At 52.0% G+C, this 24,034-nt stretch overlaps 1 protein-coding gene and 1 long non-coding RNA gene across 2 annotated transcripts in view; one reads left to right on the top strand and one right to left on the bottom strand.

Annotated features, from left to right (window-relative positions):
* Positions 1-3,658: 3,658 nt before the first annotated feature.
* On the bottom strand, positions 3,659-7,063 carry LOC311527353. Its single transcript, XR_014713319.1, has 4 exons — positions 6,890-7,063; positions 5,577-6,268; positions 4,634-4,826; positions 3,659-3,896 (listed from the first exon to the last, which is right to left on the bottom strand). It is a non-coding gene; the product is annotated as an uncharacterized lncRNA (long non-coding RNA).
* Positions 7,064-8,341: 1,278 nt separating this feature from the next.
* Positions 8,342-24,034, top strand: part of RASGRF1 (Ras protein specific guanine nucleotide releasing factor 1) — a 96,848-nt gene continuing 81,155 nt past the window's right edge. The window contains exon 1 of the mRNA XM_084641243.1: positions 8,342-8,661. Within this exon, the coding sequence (XP_084497369.1) occupies positions 8,386-8,661 (276 nt within the window). The 5' untranslated portion in view covers positions 8,342-8,385. The remainder of the gene's footprint in view (positions 8,662-24,034) is intronic.

The following is a 24,034-nucleotide window of genomic DNA, read 5'->3' as shown; positions in this document are numbered from 1 at the left end:
GGAGATGCGGGGGAGGGCCAAGATTGGGTCCTACCTCCGGGAGTGGGGGGAAGCCCTGGAGGGGTGGTTTGCAGAACCTACCTCATGCTCACCCTGCCACGACGGCTCCTCTCCTGCGGCACCACTCAGGTCTGGCCCAGCCTCCCCTCTGGCGTGATGACAGGGGGGCTGGCCTGGGCAAATCTCAGCGACCGGTACTGTGACCCCCATCTGCCAGTCGCAACCCCAGCGCAGGGAGCTGAACCCAGCCAGCCCTGCAGGACAGGAGCTGCCATTGCAGGTGAGTGTGGGGCAGGCTCTGCAAACACCCCCCAGGATCGCCCACCCCCCAGGGCAGGACCCGGCCCCCTCCCAGAACCTCCCACCCCCACAAGGGTGGGACCGAACCCCCACACCTCCCACACAAAGCTTGTCACGTTGTGACAGGATGCAATGCCCAGAGTGGGGAGCCGAACTGAGCCAGCCCCACAGGACAGGAACCATCGTGGACCGTTGACAATTTAGGGACGTACAGGGTCATGCCAGGCCATCGAGGTTTACAAATGGGGTGTGACCTCCTGAAAGGGTAAGAACCGCTGCTCCACAAGGGAGTTCCCTGGAATGTTTGCTGGTTGGGTGAAAGAGAAGCTGGATTAGGAAGGGGTAAGGACTGGAGATGAAAAGAATGAGACGAGACTTGGCCTATTAGCAGAGAATTATTTGTGCAATAAAATGCTGAAGCTGTCTATCTGCCATGGCTCTTGGTTACTGTGAAAGAATGACGTCCAATGAAAGGGGACAATGATCTGACCCTTGTAGCACTGAAAATTTGTGAGAGGTACTAAGTAGAGGGTGGAATGATCTATAGTACATATGGATCCTCACATGGTGTAAACTGGCATAGCCCCACTGTCTATGCTTGGTTTGTTTCCTCCTCACTGTTACTTGATGGTTGCATTTAAAAAATACGGCTTGTCTCAGAACCTAAGCTAGGGTATCTTCTTATGTAGAGTTGATGGAAAGATTTTCTGCTTTGGTTTCTCATTGTGAGATATCTATTAATATCTATTCAGGTACCAGTCCCAGTGTGTATTCAGTGAAATCTGTTCTTAATAGAAATCCACAGGACTAGCAAAAATTGTTTGCCTAGCGAACTAAAGGTTAAATATACCTGCACTGGAAACTTTACAGACAAGGGGTTTTCTGTTTGGGGTTATCCCTCATGTCGGTCTCACCATAATCACACTGGGCATGAATTTCATATGTACCCCGTGGGCTGGGTGCTGCTGAAAAGGGGAGGTGCACTGGAGATGTTTGCCCCACCCCAGTCCTAGGGCTGGTTCTGCACCAGCCCAGACTCTGGCGTACGTAGAGCAGCCTTGGGGCTGAGGTAAAGTATGCTGGCTCCCAAGGACATTCCAGCCGTCAGAGATGGCTGGCGCACGCTCTCTCTTCTCCAGGAACCTCCCCCTGCCATGACCAACAGCCAGCAGGTTCCCCTCTCCAGGGCCAGAACTACTAGGTTTAAGTCCAAGCACAAAGCCGAACTAGTGGAGCCCAGGCTCTGACCCAACGACGTCTCACTTCTGGCCAAGTGCAAGAAGCATATAGGGAAAAGCTTTTCAAAGGTGTAAAGGGCAGTTTGGCACCCAACTCCCACTGAAAGCCAGTGAGAGTTGGGCACCAAATTCCTATTCATGCCTTTGAAATTTTCTTCCCTTGACTTCATTCCCCCAAAGGTGAGCAAAGCAAGCTGGCTAAGGAGGGCGGGCAGAAAGGGTTACTGGAGCACGTGGGGGTGAGATCAGGGAAAGGTGAGCAGGCTTTCCCCAAATCCTCCATTGTTCTAACAGCCCAGAGCCTCAGAAATAAATGTCCGGGGACTGACTCTGATACCTCCACATCCACTGATGATCAGGGGGCTAGGACAATTTGGATTGTGGGAGTGCTGAAAGCCATTGAACCAAACTGTAACCCCTGGATATGATGGAAACCACGTCAAGCCATGGCGTGCGGCAGCCTCCCAGCACCTATGCTGGTGATCTAAGAATGAGAAGACCTGGCTTGGCTTTGCTCTCTAAATTGCCTTTCCGATTCATCCTGTGATCAAACAACTTTGCATTTTTCAATTACAGAATTACCATGTAACTATCCAGTCTCCTCTTTACCCATCTAGTCCTGGCCTAAAGTACAGCCTCAGTGAACAGGAATTAAACTTCGGTAGGACGTCACATACCTGGTACGTGTTAGCCTTGTTTTTATAACTGAAACGCTTGTTCCCTGGCCCCTAAAAGTGCAGCTGAAACTCCTTCAACAAAGTGGGGGGGTTTCAAAAGCACCAAACAGTACATCTACACAGCAAAAAAACCTCATGGCAGCGAGTCTCAGAGCCCGGGTCGCCTGCCTCAGCCTTGCAGGGCTCACGCCATGGGACTAGAAATAGCAGTGTAGCTGTTCCTGCCCGGGCTGGAGCCCGGACTCTGAAAGGCGGGGAGAGGTGCGGGTCTCACAGCTGGACTCCAGCCCGAACGGGAACAGCTACACTCTGTTTCTAGTGCTCCGTTTGCTTGAGCCAGCTGATGCAGGTTCGGAGCCTCGCTGGTGTGGGATATTGTTTTGCAGTGTAGACACACTGTCAGTGTCTTAGGCACAGAAGTCCCATTGGCCTGACTCTCGGTCGTGCTCAGAATCCTAAATCACGCAGGTGCTTTTCAACCGCAACCCTGCCCCCCAGTGTTCATGTGGGAGTCAGGTGCACGTAGCTTGTTTCCGCTCTAAAACGTACCTCACCCAGGGAAATCTGAGCATTCAAACTGGAGCGTAGGCGAGGGCATCTGAGGTGTGCATCGTGTGGTCACTGTCAAGATTTTGGTAAAGAAAACGTGACCCAATTGTCACAGCTCTGGAAGTTGCTGTCCTGGGAAAGACATTTCAGTGACCTCAAGTGTCAACCCCTGACCTGCCCCCTCTGCTGCTTCCCTGGGCCAGAGCTGACGACCAGGCCGGTGCCGCAGAACCGTAGCTGTATGAAAATGCCCAGGCTTCAGTGCCACCTCGGGAGTCGGGACACTAACGTGCAATCTGCCGTGCGAGCAACTGAATGGGCTGCGGCGTTTGGAGCTCATGGAACAATGTCCAGGTTCTGACTTATGTGCTGGCTTTTGGCGAGCTGATCCGCTCTGCTAAGCTAGCTGAGGTTTGTAGGCATGTCAATCAAACCAGGCCTCGCAGTGCAGGTCTGAGACAGGAGGGGAGCATTTGGTAAGCCCCAGCTCCCACGTTGTCCAGCAGTGTGTGGTAGAGAAGGAAAGGGTTTTGTTTTGTGCACGTGTTTAAGGTTAGTGTGCTCAACCTGTAGCTAAACCAGGGTGGCTGGTAAGCGTGAGGACCTTGTCCGGAATCCATGAACAAAAGAGAGAGACCAGCATTACACACAGGGCTGATCACTGCCCGCGCTGCAAGGCTGCATTCCCCCCAGGTAGTGCATTTGGAGCACACCTTTGCTCCCTGCATGCAGCCTACACACTGCTGGTCCCTGAATGTCAGCAGGGGGAGGAGGCCTGGGGGGTGCACCACACTGCTCTTTGACCTTAGGATGAATGTTTATTAACCTGCTGTTTGCCCACTGCTGGCTCATGTCCGCAACAGATGCAGCAGATGCGGGCGCCCTGGTAACCAGCCCCCTGCTAGGTTCCTCTCGAGTGTATTTCACACACACCGGCAGCACCGGTACTGAAAAGCCAGCCTTGGCATGTGCTGGGTGTCACAGTCAGGTGGGGGACGGGAAAACGGAACGTTCTGAAACGAGGTTGTCAGGGCACAGGGAGCAAAGCCAATTTGCGTTGTCTGTGGCTTTACAGCAGCACTCAGAATAACAAATCTTTTCTTCCATCCAAGCTTGAATGCTGGCGGAGACTCTGTAGAAACGGAATTGATTAGCAGGGTGCTGGCACATAAAAGATAGCTGTCTGCACAGTAACTGAGCTGGCAGTGGGCAAACGCAGGAGCCTAAATCCCCCAACAAAACAAATCCCAGCCCATCTCACCCCTCTCTCCCCACTATATTGGCACAGCAACGGTGCCAGGCTTGTGTTAGTAGACAGCCAATCTGCAACCCTAGTTATTGTAACCCCCACAACAAGCGCTGTGAGATCAACTGGAACTCAGCAAACCCACATCACCGGCCTTCTAGTATTATTGCCAAAATGACCAGCCACTCGACTGAGCGACCTTCGCTGTGGGACAGGCGAGGGGCTGGACTCAGATTTTTAGAACTGGACATTACAATGTCTGTAGCTGTCCATGAAAATGAACACTACGCCCTGGAACCGCTTATCTGCACACACACTTACCGCAGCTGCCGGTGCAATCACAGCACCTGCAACTAACTTATCTCGTTGAATGTTTGACATGCAGAATTGTTCAGAGCATTTCTAAATGTTGGGGCCTTGGTTTGGTGCCTTGGCCAATGGTCCAAACACCACTTACTCACCTCACTGTCGTCGCATCCTTTGGCCCTGCAAACCATTCAGAACATGTACTTTAGAGCTGCATGAGGCAGCGTTCCATTTCTCTTTGCAGTATGTTGAAATACACGCTGTATAGAAAATATACAGTGCGGGGCCCTTTCCCTTTGCCACAGCTCTGTTATTACCTGCTCGTCTCTCCTGGGATTCTGTCCTGGGCCTTTGTGCACCACTCATGTTCCTCCTCCTGTCCTGTGCACTGGGACAGCAGCCCAGGGCCCGCTCTTTATGGGTGTTGCACTTTTTTCATCTTTGCCGTTACATCTTGCACTTTTTCTCAGGTATATGGGTGGGACTTCAGACTGGAGGCCTGGGAACATACTGTGAGTAAAAATACATGAATGAGCTTCACACAGGGCGTGGATTAGAGTTGGGCTGGGTGAATGATTCCCTGCAAATAACATATTGGGAAAATACATTACAGATCTAGTGTGGGCAGCAGCCATCTTTGTTCTGTTTTTATACAAGGAGAGCCTGGTCCCTAGGTGCTTCTCCAAATAAAAATAACGTAAGTTTAGGCACAAGTATGAAATCCCAGGCCTTGGCCTTAGACTGCTATCATGAGCAAGCAGCGCAAGAGAGAGCTTTAAAAGTTGATTAAGGACAGAGAGAGAGAAGAAAACATTGCCATTAAAATATTTGGAAACAGAGAAAGAAATTAACATTTGTTCTGGAAAAAAAATCCTTTTTATTATTGGTTACATAAAGGTTTCAGAGTAGCAGCCATGTTAGTCTGTATTCGCAAAAGGAGGACTTGTGGCACCTTAGAGACTAACCAATTTATTTGAGCATAAATAAATGGGCTACATGGGCTTCGTGGGCTACAGCTCACTTCATTGGATGCATTCAGTGGAAAATACAGGGGGGAGATTTATATACATAGAGAACATGAAACAATGGGTGTTACCATACACACTGTAACAAGAGAGTGATCACTTAAGGTGAGCCATTACCAGCAGGAGAGCAGGGTGGGGTGGGAACCTTTTGTAGTGATAATCAAGGTGGGCCATTTCCAGCAGTTACATAAAGTTTGTAAGTTAAAGATGTCAGTAAAATGCCCTGGCAACTCACCCTGTTCCTTTGGGTGGAAAGAAAGATCAACTCAAACATTCTAGCTTGGGCCTGATTCTCCAGCTGTCAACTGGAAACAGATCCACAGGAGGTCCCAGTGTTACAGCACTACAAGACTGGAGTAAGGAAGAGCAGAGGCAGGCCCATTTCCTCAGCAGCTGGGATTAATTCTGGCTAATTCATGTAGAAGACAAGAGAGAGGATAGAAAACAAATCAAAGTTTCTTGGTGTGGTGAATTATTCTTTTCCCAGCCTGCTGCTCCTGGACACATGGGCTCATTTTTTGCTGGCATGTTTGACATTCAGCTACCAGTTCTTTCACCCCAGCTGCGTGACATTCAGCCTGTCATGGTACAAAGCACTTGAGTCAATTGTGACTGCCAGGACTGGAAACAAAGAGACAAAGCTACATGCTGGAGAGTGCCTAGGACAGGCTAAGACCGTATGTTAGGGAATATTAGACTGGGGTGGGGGGATAACACAAGGTATCGCAGGCACTTGAAGCCTGCGTTGTCTTTGTGGTTAAGGTATGATGTCCTCTCTGGTTTCCCCAAGGGTGTCGCTGTAGCCTCGATGTGCTTGCCAAAGCCACACCTCCAGATCCAAACACCAAAAGGTCCCCGTGGGGCACTAGACATGTCCACCAAGGGTGTGGTCACATGAAATGTCCAATCAAATCAGTTCCTCGGTGCCTGCAAATGTGAACAACCTTCTTATTGCCCAGACCATTCCTCGGTGTTACCATGGCAATTTGTGACCTCATTAAAGTCCTTGGAGGCCTTCTAACATTTTCAGTCAAATTAACATAGTTTTCCCGATTCCCTTCGTGCCTGCTTATGGGAGCTAGGTCACACCCTGGGCCGGGGGCCAGGGGTTCCCTTTCCACCTCCTAAGCTTAGCCATGTTTTCAAGTAGCAGGTTCATTAGTTCAGGGCCTGGTCCAAAAGCCCATTGAAGTCAACAGGAGCCTTTCCACGGCTTCCAGTGGACTCCGATCAGGCCCTTGCAGTGTTTAGACCTGTGCGGATGGGGAAACTGTCACAAAAGCATGATGCCAGATATAACTCTACAGAAGTGAATAATTGTCCTCTGTGCAGCTCCCCTCCAGGCTTGCAGATCGGCTGGCAGCCGATATAAAGTGCACGGCATTTGTGGACATACAGGGCCTCACTGTCTTTCAAAGGCCTCAGCCCAACACCTGACTTTGCACAGGTGCAGTGCTGCAAAGGCCCCTCTTCCATCCCCCTTGCCCCCGATCAGCTGCCACTCCACTCAGGGAACTGAAATTTCTGCCTGGCGTAGGTTTTACTTACCATGGTATCTAGGGAAGCTGAGCAGAGTTTGGTGCCATAGCTCCTGTGTAGGGGAGTGGGATGATACACATTGGCAGAGCCCTGTCCTTCCTGACGGCCAGAAAGGGAAGGGGTAACACCCTACAGCTTCCCCTTCCCCTTCCCCTGCACACAGCTCTCGCCTGGCTGCTTCTGTGATTTTCTTCCACTCCGGAAGTACACAAGGGCCAAAAGGAAGGAATTGCAGGAAACTAAATTAGCCCAATGGAAATAAGCAGAGGGGTCTCCCTTTCTCCCCCTCCCCCACCTGTTCCTGTGCTCAACTGGTACTAAACCATTGGGGTGGCCTGGAATATCACCTGGGGGTTGTGATGGGAAGCAAAGGAGCAAAGACAACCGGGAATGGGGTTGGAGGTTTTTGGATCAAGAATGCTTTGGCATTCAGAGGGTTGGTCTCACATTACCCCAGCCTGGGAGGATCCCAGTGTACACAGATTAGGAGATTCCTATTCAAGCTGAGAGCTCAGGGTGGGAAACTGTTTACATTACTCCAGCCAGGCCACAAAGCCCCTTACAATGTAGCCACAGGCGGTAGTTAGTGGTTAACAGATTACTGGGCCGTTAATCAGTGAGACTCCCTACGCTGAGGGAGAGCTCCCCGAGCTCTGCTCTCGGGGGGAGGGCGGCACTGAGGGGCGATGGAGGGGGCCGGCCTCCTTCAAATCCAAATCCAACTGCCCCAGCTCGCAAAGGACGGCCGGGCTCTGCAGCCGGACTGCGCGCTCTGCTTGCCCCCGAAGGAGAAGCTGCGCATCTCGCCGCAGGGCTAGCGCCTGCCCGCTCCCGTCTCTGCTCCCGGGCGGGGGACGCAGCCTTCCCTGTACTTTCCACGCCAGTGTGTAGGCGAGGAGAAGCTAAAAATACCGCCGGCTCTGCCGTTAAGGTGCCGCACGCCGCCGCTGCGCCTCGGACGCGGCTGGCCGCACACTCGCGCTTCTCTCCGAGGGGCCGGGAAGGGCTCGCCCGGCGCTGGGCCGCTGGGGTCCCGCGGGGCCCGGCGCCAGGGGCGCTAATTGCGCGCCCGCGGCCAGGAGCCGGGGGCTCTGCGCGCGGCGCTGAAATTCGCGGTGCGCGCCGGACGCGCTGAGCCCGGGGCAGGGCGCGATGCAGCGGGGGCCGCCCCGGCGGGCTGCGGGCACCCGCCTGCCCTGACCCCCCCCGCCCCCCGCCCCGGCCGCGCCCGCCCTGCCCTGCCCTGCCATGGAGACGCGGCCGCCTGCGCGCCCGGCAGGTCCCCCCTGCCCGTAGCGGGCCGTGCGCGGCGCGGTCCATGCTGCCGCTCCTGGCTCGGCTCGGCTCGGCTCGCATCACATGACTCCCCCGCTGGCAGGATCCGGGGCTCCCGCATCCAGCCGCGCTGCCAGCCCAGCGGGGACGCGTCGGGCTCGGGCTCCGTCCCCCGCGCGCCGGCCGGGGCCGGGCGCCAGGCGCCGCTCGCCGGGGGCCGGCTGAGCACCATGCAGAAGGGGATGCGGCTGAACGACGGGCACGTCGCCTACCTGGGGCTGCTGGCGAAGCGGGACGGCAGCCGCCGCGGCTACCTGAGCAAGCGCGGCGGCGACAACACGAAATGGCAGAGCAAGTGGTTCGCGCTGCTGCAGAACATGCTCTTCTGCTTCGAGAGCGACTCCAGCTCGCGGCCCTCCGGCCTCTACCTGCTGGAGGGCAGCGCCTGCGACCGGGCGCCCTCCCCCAAGCCCGGGCTCTCGGCCAAGGACTCGCTGGAGAAGCAGGTCGGTGCCGCGCGGGCTGGGCGGGCGGCTCGGGGCCCCGCAGCCACCCCAGGGCGCGGGGCTGCGGCTGGCCCGGGCCCGGCCCCGCACAGGGCGAGCGGGCAGGGACCGCTCCTGGGCACCCCGGCAGCGCGCTAGGGACCGCCCGGGGCGGGGGTCGCAAGGGCCAGGCTGCCAGGGAGCCCTGGGGTAGAGTGTGCAATACGGTGTGCGCGTGCAAAACAGTGCGTGCGTGTGCAATGCCGTGTGCAAGGCAGGGCGCGCGTGCTCCATCGCGTGCAATACGGCGTGCAATGACATGCATGCAGCATAGCGTGTGTGTGCAAGATAGGGCGTGCAACACAGTGTGGCTAGGTGTGCAGTCTGGCGTGTAGGTGTGGGCAGTACAGGCGGTGTGCACGCACGGTCGGTAAAGCCCCGGGCGGGCACGGTGCTGCCGGGGATGCTGGCGCGGCCAGGTAGCGCGGGAGCTGCAGTGGCGGGGGCCGGGCCAGGAGCGGGCTGTGCCCAGCACCGGGTGCCCGTCGTGCCCGCAGAGCCGGCGGGTTCGCGGGCGCTGCGGTGCGGGCTCTGGCTCCCGGCCGGTCATTAGCAGGCTGGAGCCCGCTGCGAAATGCACCGACCGGCGGGCGGCTCTTGGAGGCGCTACGGAGCCGCAGTGGCCAGCTAATTAATTAGCGTTCCGCTGGGGACTATCAGGAGAACGTTTCCCCTACATTATGGGTAATCAGCCGGATTTAATTAGGCGGGTCCTTGCAACGCAACGGCGCCCTCCGATGGGCGCCGAGGGGAAGCGGCTCTTCCGCAGCCCCCTCTGCCCGCAACGCAAAATCCGCGCCGGAGCCGCGTTTCCGCGGGGGGAGGCTGGGCGGGCGCAGCTGGCCTCTGTCCCTGCCCGGCCTCGGGGCCTCGCTGTGCAGCGCAGGGTGCTGCTGGGATGGCACCAGACGAGTATCCTCATGTGCTTCCCTTGGAGCCTAGGGACAAACCAAGACTGGGCTCCCTTGTGCCCGGCGGGGCACAAACCCAGAGGTGCCATGGGCCCTGGTCCAGGACAGCTGCGGGGTGGGCGAACAAGGGCATGGCAGCAAATATGTGATTTCCGGGGGGTGTTTCAAAAACCACTGAGGGTGTGAGGAAAATACCTAGGAGCGTGGGGCTGGAGAAGCCCTGCGGGGCCAAGGAATCCGTGCCAGGAGCTGGTGCAGGAGAGCGCCTTCCCACTTATTTCCCAGCGCTGCCCTTTGCATTAGTTCAGGGCCTGGTCCAAAAGCCCGTTGAAGTCAACGGGAGCCTTTCCACGGCTTCCAGTGGACTCCGATCAGGCCCTTGCAGTGTTTACGCCTGTGCGGATGGGGAAACTGTCACAAAAGCATGATGTCAGATATAACTCTACAGAAGTGAATAATTGTCCTCTGTGCGGCTCCCCGCCAGGCTTGCAGATCGGCTGGCAGCCGATATAAAGTGCACGGCATTTGTGGACATACGTGGCCTCACTGTTTTTCAAAGGCCTCAGCCCAACATTTGACTTTGCTCAGGCTATGTTGTGCTCTGGCTGTGGGCACGCACGGCAGTGTTGACATCTGCCTTCCGGAGCTATGCACACAGGAAGATAAGTAGATGTCTCCATGCTGTCAGTTGCGGCCATAATTAATCTTGGGTGCCCAGCTGCAGGTGCAAATATGTGGTGCAGAATCACATCTGACACACCAGAGGCCAGTGGGAAGCCCCTGGAAGATTCAGGGCCTTTATGTTTGTCACCAGAGCTTTGTCTCGGTTCTACATGTCAGAAGACTCGCTACGTGTTTTTCCAACCAAAGGTCCTATGCTAGGTTCCCGCCATCTTGGAGGCACTTAGGGTCGAGACTCTCACGTAAGATAACATTTCATCAAGCGTTACGTGTTTCCAGTGTGCCCATTAGGATATCATCTGCCTGAATTGTGGTATGTCTCCCATAAGGGAGACATTAATGCAAATTCTACAGCTACAGGAGAAAAAAAGTGTTTTCAAATCCGTGAATGCCAATCCACATCCCAAATTTGACAAATGTATCCCAAGCCAGCTCTGTTCTACGGTGTAGGCAGTAACTGCTTTATTGTAATGGCATTCACCACTCAGATTATATCCTTTCAGTGACACTGCACATGAAGGTCAACACCTGAGGTCGAGAACATACAATCGAGCATCTCAGAAGTGTCAATAAGGATTCATTTCTCGTCATTTGATGTCAAGTCTGTGCATTGACAAGAATCCCAATACATTGTGGGTCTAGTCCTGAAGTTCTTACATAATTCTTCCTCGGGCAGAACTCTCACTTACAGCAGTGAGAGCGGCTTGACTCAGAAGTGCAGGATTGGGCCCCCAGGGGAAGATTTAAAAGGTGACATATTCTGGTGGATCAATCCGTGCCTAACTGTCTCCAGATGAAGATGGAATGCTCAGCACCCAGGAAATAGCAACGTTACATTAGTAAATCTATGCTGTAGCCCTCGCACACCCTGGCAGATTTTGCTGAAGGAAACCTTTCCAGCGTGGGTTAGGGTACAAATGGATATGTCCTCATTTGCAGTCACTGGCCTTCTTTCAGTTTGCAAGGCTGAGCAAAAGGGAAAGTTCTATTCTCAAATATTTATAAAGGTAGGAGCCTGGCTTCCTTGTATCTAGCCTGCATGGAGTGTGATCAGCTCTCAAGGGGACTTTCACACTGCCGTACCAATTACAACAGCCCACCTCCCTTTAGAACGTAACTCTATAGATAGTCCTGCTAACATCGAGTTGCTCTTACACAGTGCTGGCTAGCTGCATTATCACTGTTTGTATTTGTTGTAAGGAGCTTCAGAGCCGTTAAGCCCTAACATAAGAATGTCAAAATCCCTTCAGATTTCAAATTGCTCCTAGAAAAATGATCCTAAAGGTAAAAGGCAGATTGTTATCACATGCTGTAGTAAGCGCCTGCCGAACCTGTATCCAGCGTAAATACTTCGGAGTCAGTGAAACTACGTTGATTTACAGTGGTTTTGGATCTGGCCCATACTGTCATATAATTTGTTAGGGCAAACAATTATATAAAACTACTCAAGCAGTTGAAGGCCTACTGCTTTGTAAATGAATTAATCAGCGCTTTAGATGAGGTAAATGGCAGCACAGTTGTGTTCTGGATCTGCAATATGTTCTGTCAGAGGCAGTGGAAGAAGAAAATGGCTAGCAAGATTTGAGGTTTGCAGCTCCTAAAAAGAAAGGTAGCTGAAGTCTGTAAAATGAATGCAATATTTCCTTAATACACCCCTTGAACAGAACCATATTCCAGGGACACAGGCCTTTCCCTTCCATTCTAATAATAGATCATTGAAACTAATTTGAAAGGAAAAGTGCTGAAGACTTTTCCAGCACTAGATATGGTTGTTTTTTATTTGTTGCCTATGGATACTTATCTATCTAGACAGCTATCATTAGAGCCGTGTGGAAGATGGAAGTTCTGTTTCACAAAGGGTTTTGAGATTTCACAACATGGCTCCATTCTGAATCATTGTGAAATTGTTTTGGGCCATTCAAAACATTTTTTGTTTTGACAAAATTATATCATTTGTGTTTTGACTTTTTGTATTATACCTTATAATAATATCGAATATAATACAACATAAATGACAAAAGGAAAAGCCATTTCAAAATGAAAAATCAAAATGTTTCATTCCCAAAATGTTAAAATGTCCTGTGATTAATTTCCCCCCAATTTTTCCCTAAACAAGTTCCAGTGAAATTGATTTGATCTGTGTTTTGATTTCAGCTGAACCATGTATTCCAGCAGACTATGGTCCCATCAAAGTTTCTCTGCCCAGCTCTAGCTATCCCACTCATCCCCAGAGTCTCTGAGCATCTGGTCTGTTCTAAAGAGACTACTCGGAGGGATCTTTTCTCTCTCCATCCATGCCCCGTTCCTGGGTTACTGTGTGTTTTGAACTGATGATTGTTGTTGTGGGGAGCCAGTTTGGAAGAAGCCAGCCTGGTCTTTCAGTCTGATGGCAGTGAATTGTGATCATTCTCATCAGCTCCGGACTGAGCCAGCTGTCTGAAAAGCTCCATCTCCAGGGGCAGCCCTTTCATCCTAGGATTCAGCATTGTAGAATCAGTAGATTCAGTTCCTTCAAGTAATCTCACTTGATGTTATGCTCGTGATTACTGAGTTCTATAGGAGAGACCACATGGGCTAAACAGATGGGGGTATGTAGGGTCGCTGTAGGGCTATTTATGGTTTATGGTCTGAGTTCATCAGTGTGCTAAAGGAGCAGTTGAAGGGATGAGTTCCGCTTTCAAGGCACTCTCTTGGTTGTCTATGCATCACTGTGTGTGAGCAGGGCAACAGAAAGGAACCTGAGCCTTGTCCTTTGTGCAGCGCTGGCCTGTCTGCACTGGCCCTGGTCCAACACGGATTGCGGGCTGTGCACCTCTCAGTTGCACAATTTGTTTGTAGCCAGCAGTTGTCTCCGCATCTGTTACCTGAGCGCGTGTGGCATGGAGTCAAGGGGTGGTGCTGGGCCAAACCCTTGACTTGACATTCAGATCCAAGGATTCATGGACGTGCACTGTCTAGCTGGAGCCATTTTCCCATCTGTGAGACTTGTGCCAGGCATGATGTGGATTGTTCGCCCTGTCAGGATGGCCGTGGGAATTTGAGGAAGCTTTGCATTATGTACTGTAAACCTTGAGTTGAGTTGGTCAGCTGGTTGGAATCACATGGGATTTGTTCTGGTTCCCTGATTGGCTGGATCGACTGCATGTGGTTAGAAGGACTGCAGAAGCCATTTCTACCAGTGTCTCGGAGGAGAGGCTGTCTTCCCGCTCTCTGTAGCGCTTTCATTTCTGTCCCTTTCCTGCAACAAGCTGAAGCAAGAGCTGGGGGCCCCATAGAATTTCGCCTGCACTGGCTGTAGGAGCTGGATAAGCAGTGTAAAGCCATCCAGCCTGCACACGACACCTGCAGAGTTTGTGTGCCACTTTGCAGCTGTCTGGCAGCAATGGCCCCTGCGATGGGGTGTACCAACCCCACCCCAGGCCAGAAGGGGTTAACGAGAACCTGTGGGCTCAATCAGTCCTGCCCTGCTACACCTGCAAGAGGTGTCAAGCCTGGAGGGAGGAGTTCAAGGGACTGAACCCAGGTCAGGCGGGGCTGATCAGGAAGGAGAGCAGCCCTGACTCTCACTCAGTGAGAGAAGCCTAGTGGGAAACAGGGAGCTGAGATGTCCTGCTGGCAGACACCTAGAGGAAGCTAGGCCTGCCACAGGAAGCCCAAGAGAGATGGGGAGGAAAGCTGGAGGGGGTGAGTCTGCCCAGGGTTTTCCACGCTGGTGGAGGGGCCTGCGGGGACAGCCCTGCCAGGGGATTAGAGAGAACTGGCCTGCAGCAGACCCGGCTGGGTGGCAGGCCATGCTAAGAAGCTCTCCAGGGAAAGGTTTAGAGCAGTGGTTCTCAACCAGGGGTACGCAGGGGTCTTCCTGGGGTACATTAACTCAGCTGGATCTTTGCCTGTTTTTACAACAGGCTACATAAAAAGCACTAGCGACGTCAGTGCAAACTAACATACAGACAGTGACGTGTTTATACCTCTCTAGGTACTATACACTGACATGTAAGTACCATATTTCTATTCCAATTGATTTGTTTTATAGCTATATGGTAAAAAGGAGAAAGTCAGCCGTTGTTCAGTAACAGTGTTGCTGGGACACTTCTGTATTTTTATGTCTGATTTTGTAAGCCAGTAGTTTTTAAGTGAGGTGAAAGTTGGGGTACGCAGGACAAATCAGCCTCCTGAAAGGGATACAGAGGTCTGGAAAGGTCGAGAGCTGCTGGCTTAGAGCACGTCTGATACACTGCATGCCCGGGAAGAGGCTGAGGCAAAGGTTGGAGACAGGGCAGGGTAGCAGGTGCTCTAGAGGAACAGCAAGGGGGGTAATAAGCTGGGGAGGCCTGACAACAAGGGGTCTCTGGACTGGAACCCAGGAGAGAGGGCGGGCCAGGGTCCCCCACCAGGCAGCGGGGAAGGTGGAAAGGAACCCCCCCTGACTGAGGTAAGGACTGTTGGAAACCCCTCAATCCTGGGATAAGGACTACTAAATCCAGAGTCTGACCAAAGGCCCCTCGTGAGATGGATGGCGGGTTGTTGGTTGGACTATTGGCTTGCTCTGGAGGGGGTGAGACTGCATGTGACCCAGCTGGAGAGACCACTGCAGGTCAGAGCAGCTGTCAGCAGGGGCTACAAAAGGAGGGGAACCAGCTACTTCACGCCTAGCCAGGAGGGGTGTACTGGCTGGTGAGTCGGGCCCCTACAGTCCAGCAGCCCTGAGCAATGTCCCCAGGCCCACGTGGCTCTGCAGTGAGACACAGGGAAAGAAGCAAGCCCAGCATTGGGCCTAGACTTGCCGGGCGTGCGGGGCGGGAAGCTGGTGCACTCTGCTCTCAGCTGTTCTGTGTGGTGGCAGCCTCACCTCTGACATGATCCCCAACTGCTGAGCGCCTGGCTTTGGTACCGTAGCGCTCTTTCAGGGCAGTTTGGTATGCAGTGTCCATGGGACGGGGCGCAGGTTAACACAGCAGGGGACAAACTCTGAACCTCTCAGCAGAGCCCCTGTGCAGAGGCAATTCAACAAGGCAGACCAGGGTCTGGCCATATAAGCTGGATGGGGTGCACGCATGCTGCTGCTCTGTGGGAAAGAGAGGAGGAAAGGGTACATCTACATGCTGCTTTGGGAAAGAAAGTCAGATGCTCGAAAATACCCTGATCCTGTTCATCTGCAATCCCTCTCTGAGAGGTCTGTGCTCCAGGGTTTTTTTTGAAGTCCTCCTGGTAATACAAGTTCTGCTTATCCAGTCAAAGGGTAGCATAGGTGTGTGTGTGTATGAGACAAATTACAACTAGGCAACAGAACTGAAAGTTTGACGAAAGAACGTCTAGTACTTGCAGTGACTGGTTCAATCCCCAGACTAAAAAAATTCTCCCCCGAATTTGACACGTCAGTCCAAATAATGAGGAAATTTGAGGAAATCAGTCTTCTTGCTGGCTCTCTGTGCACAGGAAAAGAATCTAAAGTCTTATAATTTATTCTCTCAGTGGTAATCGTAACACAACTGAGAAAAACAATAACATATGAGGCAAAGCTATGTTTCAAGCCGAAAGCTAGATTTATTGCCATTTACAACCATCACCTTGAATCCAAAACCACGCTGCTGGCAGTGGGAAGTAGAGCAAATGAATGTGTTGTATTTATGAACTGTTCAGTGCAGGGTTTGCTAAATATCCTAATTTACCACAAGCAATCAGGGGCACATTTTTCGAAACACTGACATAAGAAAGGATTCAAATGTGCCTTGATCAATACAGTTCCCTGTTGTACATCATCAGAAATACAAATCACATTTTAATTAAAATAGTTTCTTGCACAGTTTCCCCGTCTGTCACATACAGCTCCAAGTATATCTGTTCATCGCACCATCAATATTAGACACTCAAATGCCCCTGAGCCCTCAATCAAGTGCAAATTTCACCAGATTCCTGATATTTTGCCAGCCAATATTATGGGCCAAATTCTCTGTAGGTGGAAATAGGCACAGTTCTGCTGCAGTCAGTAGAGCTGCACCACTTAGAGCTGCCGGGAATTTGGCCTTGTGTTTCTGGCATATGTGTAACCTCTACCGTTAAACAGTTAAGATTTATTCGTTTTTTTTGTTTTCTCTGTTGCTATTAACTTGCATTCCATTCCATGAAATCCTGGCCCCATTAAAATCAATGGCAAAGCTCTTAGTGACTTCATCAAGGCCTGAATTTCACCTCTTGTGTCTTTTTTACTTTTGATACTGGGAAATCTTAGAGCATGGACTTAGCCCTGCTCAGGCCCAGCTTGTTCCCTCCTGCCTGTCTCTGCCGCACAGGAGGGTCAGATTCTGCTCTCCCAGCTGTGCGAAGCCCATTTGCCATTTCTCTGTTCACACGCACAGCTATTGGCCTCTCATTCTGGCTCTGAGAGAGAGTTGTGGTTGGAGCACAGGCCTGGCATCAGGAACACAACGGTTACAATCTCAGCTCTGACACAGGGATGTCTAGGTGGGTTTTGTGATATGTTCCCCCCGAGGTGCCATTTGGAACTGGGGTACCACTGAGCCCACCTGACCCACCAGCCTGGGCTCCCTGTGACAAGTTGCCAAGCTCTCCAAGCTTGCTTTTTCACCAGCATACACACAGGTAGGGACACACCCAGCTGCAGCTTCGCACAAGTGCTGAGATCAGCTCTGCATGAGAAGGCTTAGCTAAGGAACTGCCCAGTTACTCAAGTGCACCCCCCCCCTTTGAAGGGTAAACCTTAAATTATACCCTCTTGCACTACACAGGGAACTGTACAGCGTAAGCTCGTGAAGTTCACCCCCTCCCTCCATGTGGAGGAAGATGTGCAACAGCTCTCTGCTCCCCGGCCCCCAGTTATGATTTCCAGACACTGGGTTTAGACCAAACAAAAACAAGTTTATTAAGTACAAGAGGTAAATTTTAAGTGATTATAAGGGATAGCAAACAGATCAAAGCAGATTACCTTAGTAAATAAACAAAAACCGCAAACGGAGCTTGACATACTAGATAGGAGGATATGAATTAGCAAATTCTCACTCTGGGTGATAAACAGGCTGGCAGAGGCTTAAGGCACAAGCTGCCTTGGCTTTCCCAGGTTTTCATACACTGGCTAAAAATCCTTCTAGCCTGGGACCATCATTTCTCACAGTTCAGTCCTTGCCCCTCAGGTGTTTCCAGGTATGTTGTTGCAGGGAGAGTGGGGTCCCCCATGATGTCATTTTCCACTTGCTGGAAAGCTCTTTTTTTGTGACCTGGGTCAAACAGTTCCCATAATGTAGTGCTATCTTGGAGAGGTTTCTGTTGTACACAGTTCCTGGGGTATAACCTTTGTGCTTGTGTGCATTTCCTCCATGAGCCATTAACATTGTTTGGCCTTTTTGCGGTTGTACCTGAAAGGCTGCTTATGGGTGTGTTCAACCTCACAACGTGTTTCAGTAACACATACATCTCCAAACTTCATACGACGATAGCATGTACAATCCAACGAGATATTACTGTCTAGCAGATCAAGATTTTTAGAACGATACCTCACAAGGCATACTTTGTACAAAACATATCCTGATACATGACGGGGTGAATATTGGGGTGCCAGGGTGTCATAGGTTTGAACAAGTCTCTTAATCTTCCTGTTCCATGGCTACAACGAGGAAAACGGGGACTTTTTCCAGAGCATCTCAGTGACAAGTGACATTAGTAACTGTACAGAATTGCTTTGGCTAGTCACCAAGGTGCTTCTGAAAATGTTACCACCTATTCAAAACATTGTTTGAGTCTACATCCTTGGAGTTTCAAAACGATCCACGCCCCCTCCCAGGAGTGCAGGGAGCATTAATGAGTTATTTTGTACAGTTATTACTGTGCCAGCTCACACTGGAGTTTAGGGAAGATGGAATAAAGCTGCTAAAGTGACTAGGTGACCAACCAACCAAGACTGCTCCTGGCTGCATGGCCAGAACCCTCCTCCAAAAGATTAAGGCAAAGTTTTTCACAATTTCATGACGAATGCTAGGTTCCAAAATCCAGAGCTAGACCCCTAACTGAGTGGCCTGATTTTAAAAAAAATTGGGAATATGTGATTTGTTTTGATTTTATGATTTTTTTTAAACAAAATTATAATCAACATTTTAATAAAATAATTTAAATCATTATCAAAATGTTTATTGAAATGTCATTTACTGAAGACTGGATTTTCAGTAAAACTTGGTTCCTGATAAACAAAATATGTTTTTGATTTTTAAAAAGTCATAAAAATAGCAAAAAAATGAAAAATTTTGAATAAATCAACAAGTTTTGGGGGTTTGTTTTCAAAAATGAAAATTTGATGGGAAAAATCTTTTGTCCATTGCCTCTCCTGAGTCTGCAGCTGTTCCCATTGACTTTAGGCACCTGGCTTTGGGAACCTTGGCCTAAGCCTCCATCACATGCTAGATATCCTGTAGACATTTAAAAGCTTTTAATTGAAAACTTTTTCTAGGCTCCCGCATCATTAGCCAAGACCACTGCAATAGGTGGAGCCTGTCAGAAACTCAGCTTCAGGCTAGTCAGTGTTAGAAACCTGAATTTATCCAGAGGAAATCGGAATTTGGAACATACACCTGCGAAGTCACAGACTTCCCTATTTGTTTTTGAGCCAGGACCCTCATGTCAGTCCTTCCATTTTTTCAAACATTCTCATCTGATAGATCTCTAACGCCTGCTGCCAGAGACCCAAATTGCCCGAATAAGAACGATACCATCCCTGACAAGCACAGCCACGGCAACTCCAGGACACCCTGTGCTGTATTCACTCAGCGGCACATACCCGGCTTGCAGATTGCTGTAGCATCTCAGCCTCTTTACAAGCAATCAGAATATTAATTATGTAAATATTTTACTGCACTATGAATGTCAAACATTGCCAGGCGTAGGGACGTCATATAAGAGTAATAAGTTTCTTCCAGTGACTATTTTAATGAAGAATAAGGACCCTGCATATTAACACACTTCATTTTCAAACCCACAATAAGGTGAATTTCTGTATTATTTGGGGCCTTCTCTTTCTGTCTAGCTCCCAGCAGTCGTTTGAGTGCAGTGTTACCTGCTCACCTGAGCTTGGATAGGTTTTCACGCTGACATTCACATTTACCACATAAAAAAGAGACGCAGGGGATGAGCTTTTCCATTCCATTGCTCCAGAGGCAACTAAGCACATCATCACTGCGTCTCTCAGGGAGCAAAAACCATTCACACAAGCACTCCTGTCATCTTCATTCCAGCCCTAACCTGCCAGTAGAAAGCACTGCCCAGACTCCCAGTGCAGTAGAAATCAGCACAATAATCAGAGCAAGGTAGGAGAATTCAAACGAAAGAACCCAGAACTGGGAATCAATGCCCCAGAGAGAGAGAGAGAGAGAGAGAGAGAGAGAAATTGATCAACATTAAAACAAAACTAAATATTGTGTTACTACAAAAAGCAAAGGAAACAATTAGGATGAAATTCACACCGGGTGAAATTCACTCCTGTGCAGCGGGGTTCACTCCAGGGTCGGGCAATAATTAAGTCCAAGCAGGCCAATGCGCCCTCTATCACCCAAAGGCTGAAGCAGAACATAAGGGGTGCAAAGATCTGGTGCAAGCTCTCTGCAGAATGCCCTGGAGTGGGGATTGGAGCAGGGAGGGGCTTGGTAACAGGTCACCATCAATTCAGCCCCAGGTCAGTACTGACCACAAGTTGCTACCATCTGCTGTTGTATAATGAGCCCGTTCCCAGTAGACATACGTCCAGACTACAGACAAAACCACGTTGCAACTGACACTCTTGCTGGCTATGCTCCGAGGGAGCCTCGGACAGAATAGGCTGTGGAAGTGGCTACACATCCTATAGGAAATTAGTAGTTGCTAAAAATCAAAATGAAAATTGAATGGGAACAGGGTGCAGGTCCAACAAAGGTGATTCTGCACCTTGCAGAGCGGACCCCCCTGGCTCTGCGTTTTCTCCACTCACAGGAGCGTGCTTGTATTCGTCATTTATGTGCACATGCACAAGGAATATTACTTTATGGCCTAAAGCTGAGGGCAAACATTTTGGCCTTGGGATTTTCTGTTCTTTTCTGTAGGCAAATGAAGGGTATGGGTCATTCATCCCCTTCTGTCTGCATGACAGGCCCTGCCTTCTGCAATACAAATGAGATTTAGGTCAATGAAGTTAAAAGCTTTATTGCTAGCTGTTGATTTTTAGGCTCATCCACCCAAAGCAGGAGAATGCCGCCGTCTCGCCCTTTATGTCAGCTGCGATAACCGTCAGCTGCTTGAACGCACCTACCCGCCATGACAACTGGAAGGCAAATTGGGTCTCGGGTTAGGCACTCTCGCCAGTTCCAGAAGGCACTCACAAATAAGTGAACGTTGGGAGACTAGGATAGTGCATAAAAGGCCCTAGGTAATGACACGACAAAACCACTTCACGTACTCAAGGAAAGGGATCGCTGCTTGTGACTCGGCATGGTTTCTAGTGGCCATCTTCCGTCAGCGTTGAGGTCTGCTGCAGGTCCGATGACTGAATTTCTGTAGAATTTCCTAGCCATCATATCCAGGGTTGAGCTAGAGGAAGGCGGTGGCCAGGGGAGAAAAGCAGTGATTTTCTACCAAGCCCCACCCATGGAGCTGCCAAAGTCCCATGTATTCTGTTGGGCTCCACTGCCTGCTCTCTCTCCCCGAAACTTCCCAGCAGTGTTGAACGGGAGGGTAAATGAGGGGGAGCCCAGCTGCCCCCAACCAGGGAGCCCTCAGGATGGGTGACGGGTCACCCCACCACACCTGAGCCCTCTCGAGGTCTGCTCCACCCCCACCCCCCCCGTAAGCCGTGGTGGCAGCACCTTGGAGTGAAAGGCATCGCAAGGGATCCACATGGTCACTTGATTCTCACTCGTCCTTGGCCTCCAGCCCAGACAGACCAGGCTGATGGCCGTCGGCACCACCGGGATTACTCGGGTCACTTTGGCACAACCTGATCTAGAACCTTCCAAAGGGTCTTCTCATCTGAGCAGTCCGCAGGCACCCAAGCTGTTTCCGCTCCTTACAGCCCCGTTCAGCCTCGGTCACCCGCCAGGAGTTCTCACAAAGGACGGTTGTACTGGCTTTACCTGCGGATTGCACACCCAGATGCTAAGGTAGCAGCCAGGTAAGTACCACGGAGAAACGAAGGAGCGAGAGTCCGAGTAGGAGCAGTGGACCGGGGACCCTGGGGTGAAATTCACCCCATGCAGAAGCCAGCACAAATTTGTGCATCACTTCAGGCCTCGCTAAGTTCCATTCTGAGGGCTTCCGCGGTACACAGGCCCTGTGCTGGTCCTCTGCGAGGCAGGGCCGGATTAACCGATTAACCCTCCCCAGAGCGAGGGGCCAGCCAGGGGCAATGGGGCATGGCATGGCAGGGGCGGCCCTGCTCCGCCCAGCGCGAGGGCACTAGTCCCTTCCCCTCAGGGGCGGGCTCATGCCGCGCCACACAGCCCCCCCACCCAACACCCCCCCGACTCCCTATGTCCAGAGCCCCCCCGAACCCACTGTGCCCAGCGCCCCCCCAGATCCCCACACACAAATGCACAGTGCCCTGCACAACACCACCACTGCCCACAGCCCCACCACAACTGCCCAGCACCCCCCGCAGAACCCCTAGTGCCCCAACACACACACATCCTCCCCGCCCCTTCACAGCCCAGCACCCCCCCAGACTCCCCACAGCCCCACTCCCCCACGCCCTGCCTCCCGGCCGCACGCACCGGCCCTGCTGGGAGGCGACTGTGTCTGCCGGGCTGAGCCGGCAGCGCAGCCAGGGCTGGTCCCAGGGCCGGGAATCGCTCCGGCCCCTCGGGAGTGGCGCGATCAGCTGGGCCAGGGCCTGCCCCGGCCGGGCTCCCTCAGGACCCACTTGCCTGGAGGGGCCCAGCCAAGCCCCCCCACAGATACCTTCCCCCGCACCTGGCTGAGACTGGCCAGGCTTCTGCACCAGTCCCAGGCGGCTCGGCTCCGGGGAGACAGGCGGGGCCCCACAGGTGGTGGAAGCGGAGCCTGCCCGGAGCTGGAGGTGTCCTGGGGTCTGGCCCGGGGGCCGAGAGGAGCAGGGGATGGGGCCAGGAGAGGAGAGGATTCCTCGGCCAACTGGCAGGCAGGCCGAGAGGAGCAGGTGGTGGGCGGGGGGAGCCAGCGGGGTCTCGGGGCGCAGGGCAAGTGTGGCAGGCTGGGGCCCCTTCTGAGCATGGGCCCAGCTCCATGGAGCCTCTGGAGCCATTGTAAACCCGGCACTGGCAGGGGGTGAAATGGGACAACTTGCCCGAGCCAGAGGGGCTACCAGATGGGCTCTAGATATGAGGGGAAAACCGTCTCCTGAGGTCGGTCAGTGGAAGCTGTTGGCAGGGCCTGGACAGAAAACACCTGAATGTGCTGAATGGGAAGGTGTTGCAGGATTCTGCTAAAGAGAACGGGGGAAGGGAATGACTAGACGCTGTCAGCCGAACACACTGTACAGCCACACGGCTGTAACGGAGACAGGGAGAAGGGTGCTGGGTGAAACTGCTGGAGTAACAGAATATAAATCAGACTGTACACCTCGACCCCGATATAATGCGGTCCTCGGGAGCCAAAAATCTTACCGCTTTATAGGTGAAACTGCGCTATATCGAACGTGCTTTCATCCACCGGAGTGCGCAGCCCCGCCCCCCCAGAGTGCTGCTTTACCGGGTTATATCCGAATTCGTGTTATATTGGGGTAGAGGTGTGTTTAGATGTGAAGTTCTTTTTAGACCTCCCCTGGAATACTTAACCATCGCTGCAGGGCAGATTGTCCTCGAGGAAGTGCAATGTGGAGGATCAGGAAGGTTTGGGTCTCAGAGAACTGGAACAAAAACCAGCTTAAATAACATTGTGGTTAGTTTAAAATACAAGTGCCGCTAAAAGCCAAAGGTGAAGGTTGCCTCCACACTTCGCTCCTGCTGCTACGCCTGTTTGACACCTGGGCTGGACTGAAAGAGCCCAAATGTCACAACCCTTGGGCACTGAAACACTTTCAAATGGTTATTTTTACAGTATAAATACCTAGTGGAGAGGCCACGAGGTTGGAACAGAGACTGTGTCTGAATCCAGTCCCCACCCCGTTCGCAGACATTGAGCCCCATGTTCAGATCCGTATTATCAAGCTTTAGGCTGGGATTTTCAAAGCAGCCTAAGGGGGTTAGGCACTCTGTTCAGTGGGAGTTAGGCATGGCAGCTAACTCTCGTAGGTAGGCCATGAGAATCCCAGCTCAAGACACAAGTCTGTAGTGCAGTGTGATCAGTGCAGTGATCGCTGCAGCCAGCTCCAGTCTGCCCCACAAACAGCCCCGTGGGCTGATGTCCCAATCTGCCCAGGGATCAGACTGTTCCACTGAACAAGGAACACGATGTGGGGAGCCATGCGGGGTGCCAGAGAGCCCAGCTCCCCACACAGGTAGGTCTGCCATCAAGGCAGGGCTGATGGACCCCCCGCTATCCTAATCCACTAGCCATTGCCCCACGGGGATGGGATGCAGGTCAAGGGGCTGGGAGTACTGCAGCCTCGGGGGAATATGTCTGCCCAGTGGTCCGCTCCCTTACCAGGAGCCACCCTGTACCTGGCTACCCAGTCAGAACAGGTGCAGAGGGTTTACCCATGAAGCAGTCGGTCTATGTATGTAACATGTACATTATAAAATCATAGAATATCAGGGTTGGAAGGGTCCTCAGGAGGTCATCTACTCCAACCCCCTGCT

The sequence above is a fragment of the Lepidochelys olivacea genome (genome assembly GCF_965140295.1).
Source record: "Lepidochelys olivacea isolate rLepOli2 genome assembly, chromosome: 10".
Lineage (NCBI taxonomy): Eukaryota > Metazoa > Chordata > Testudines > Cheloniidae > Lepidochelys > Lepidochelys olivacea.
The sequence above is the reverse complement of the archived record's forward strand: the minus strand, read 5'-3'. Positions and strand labels throughout refer to the sequence as shown.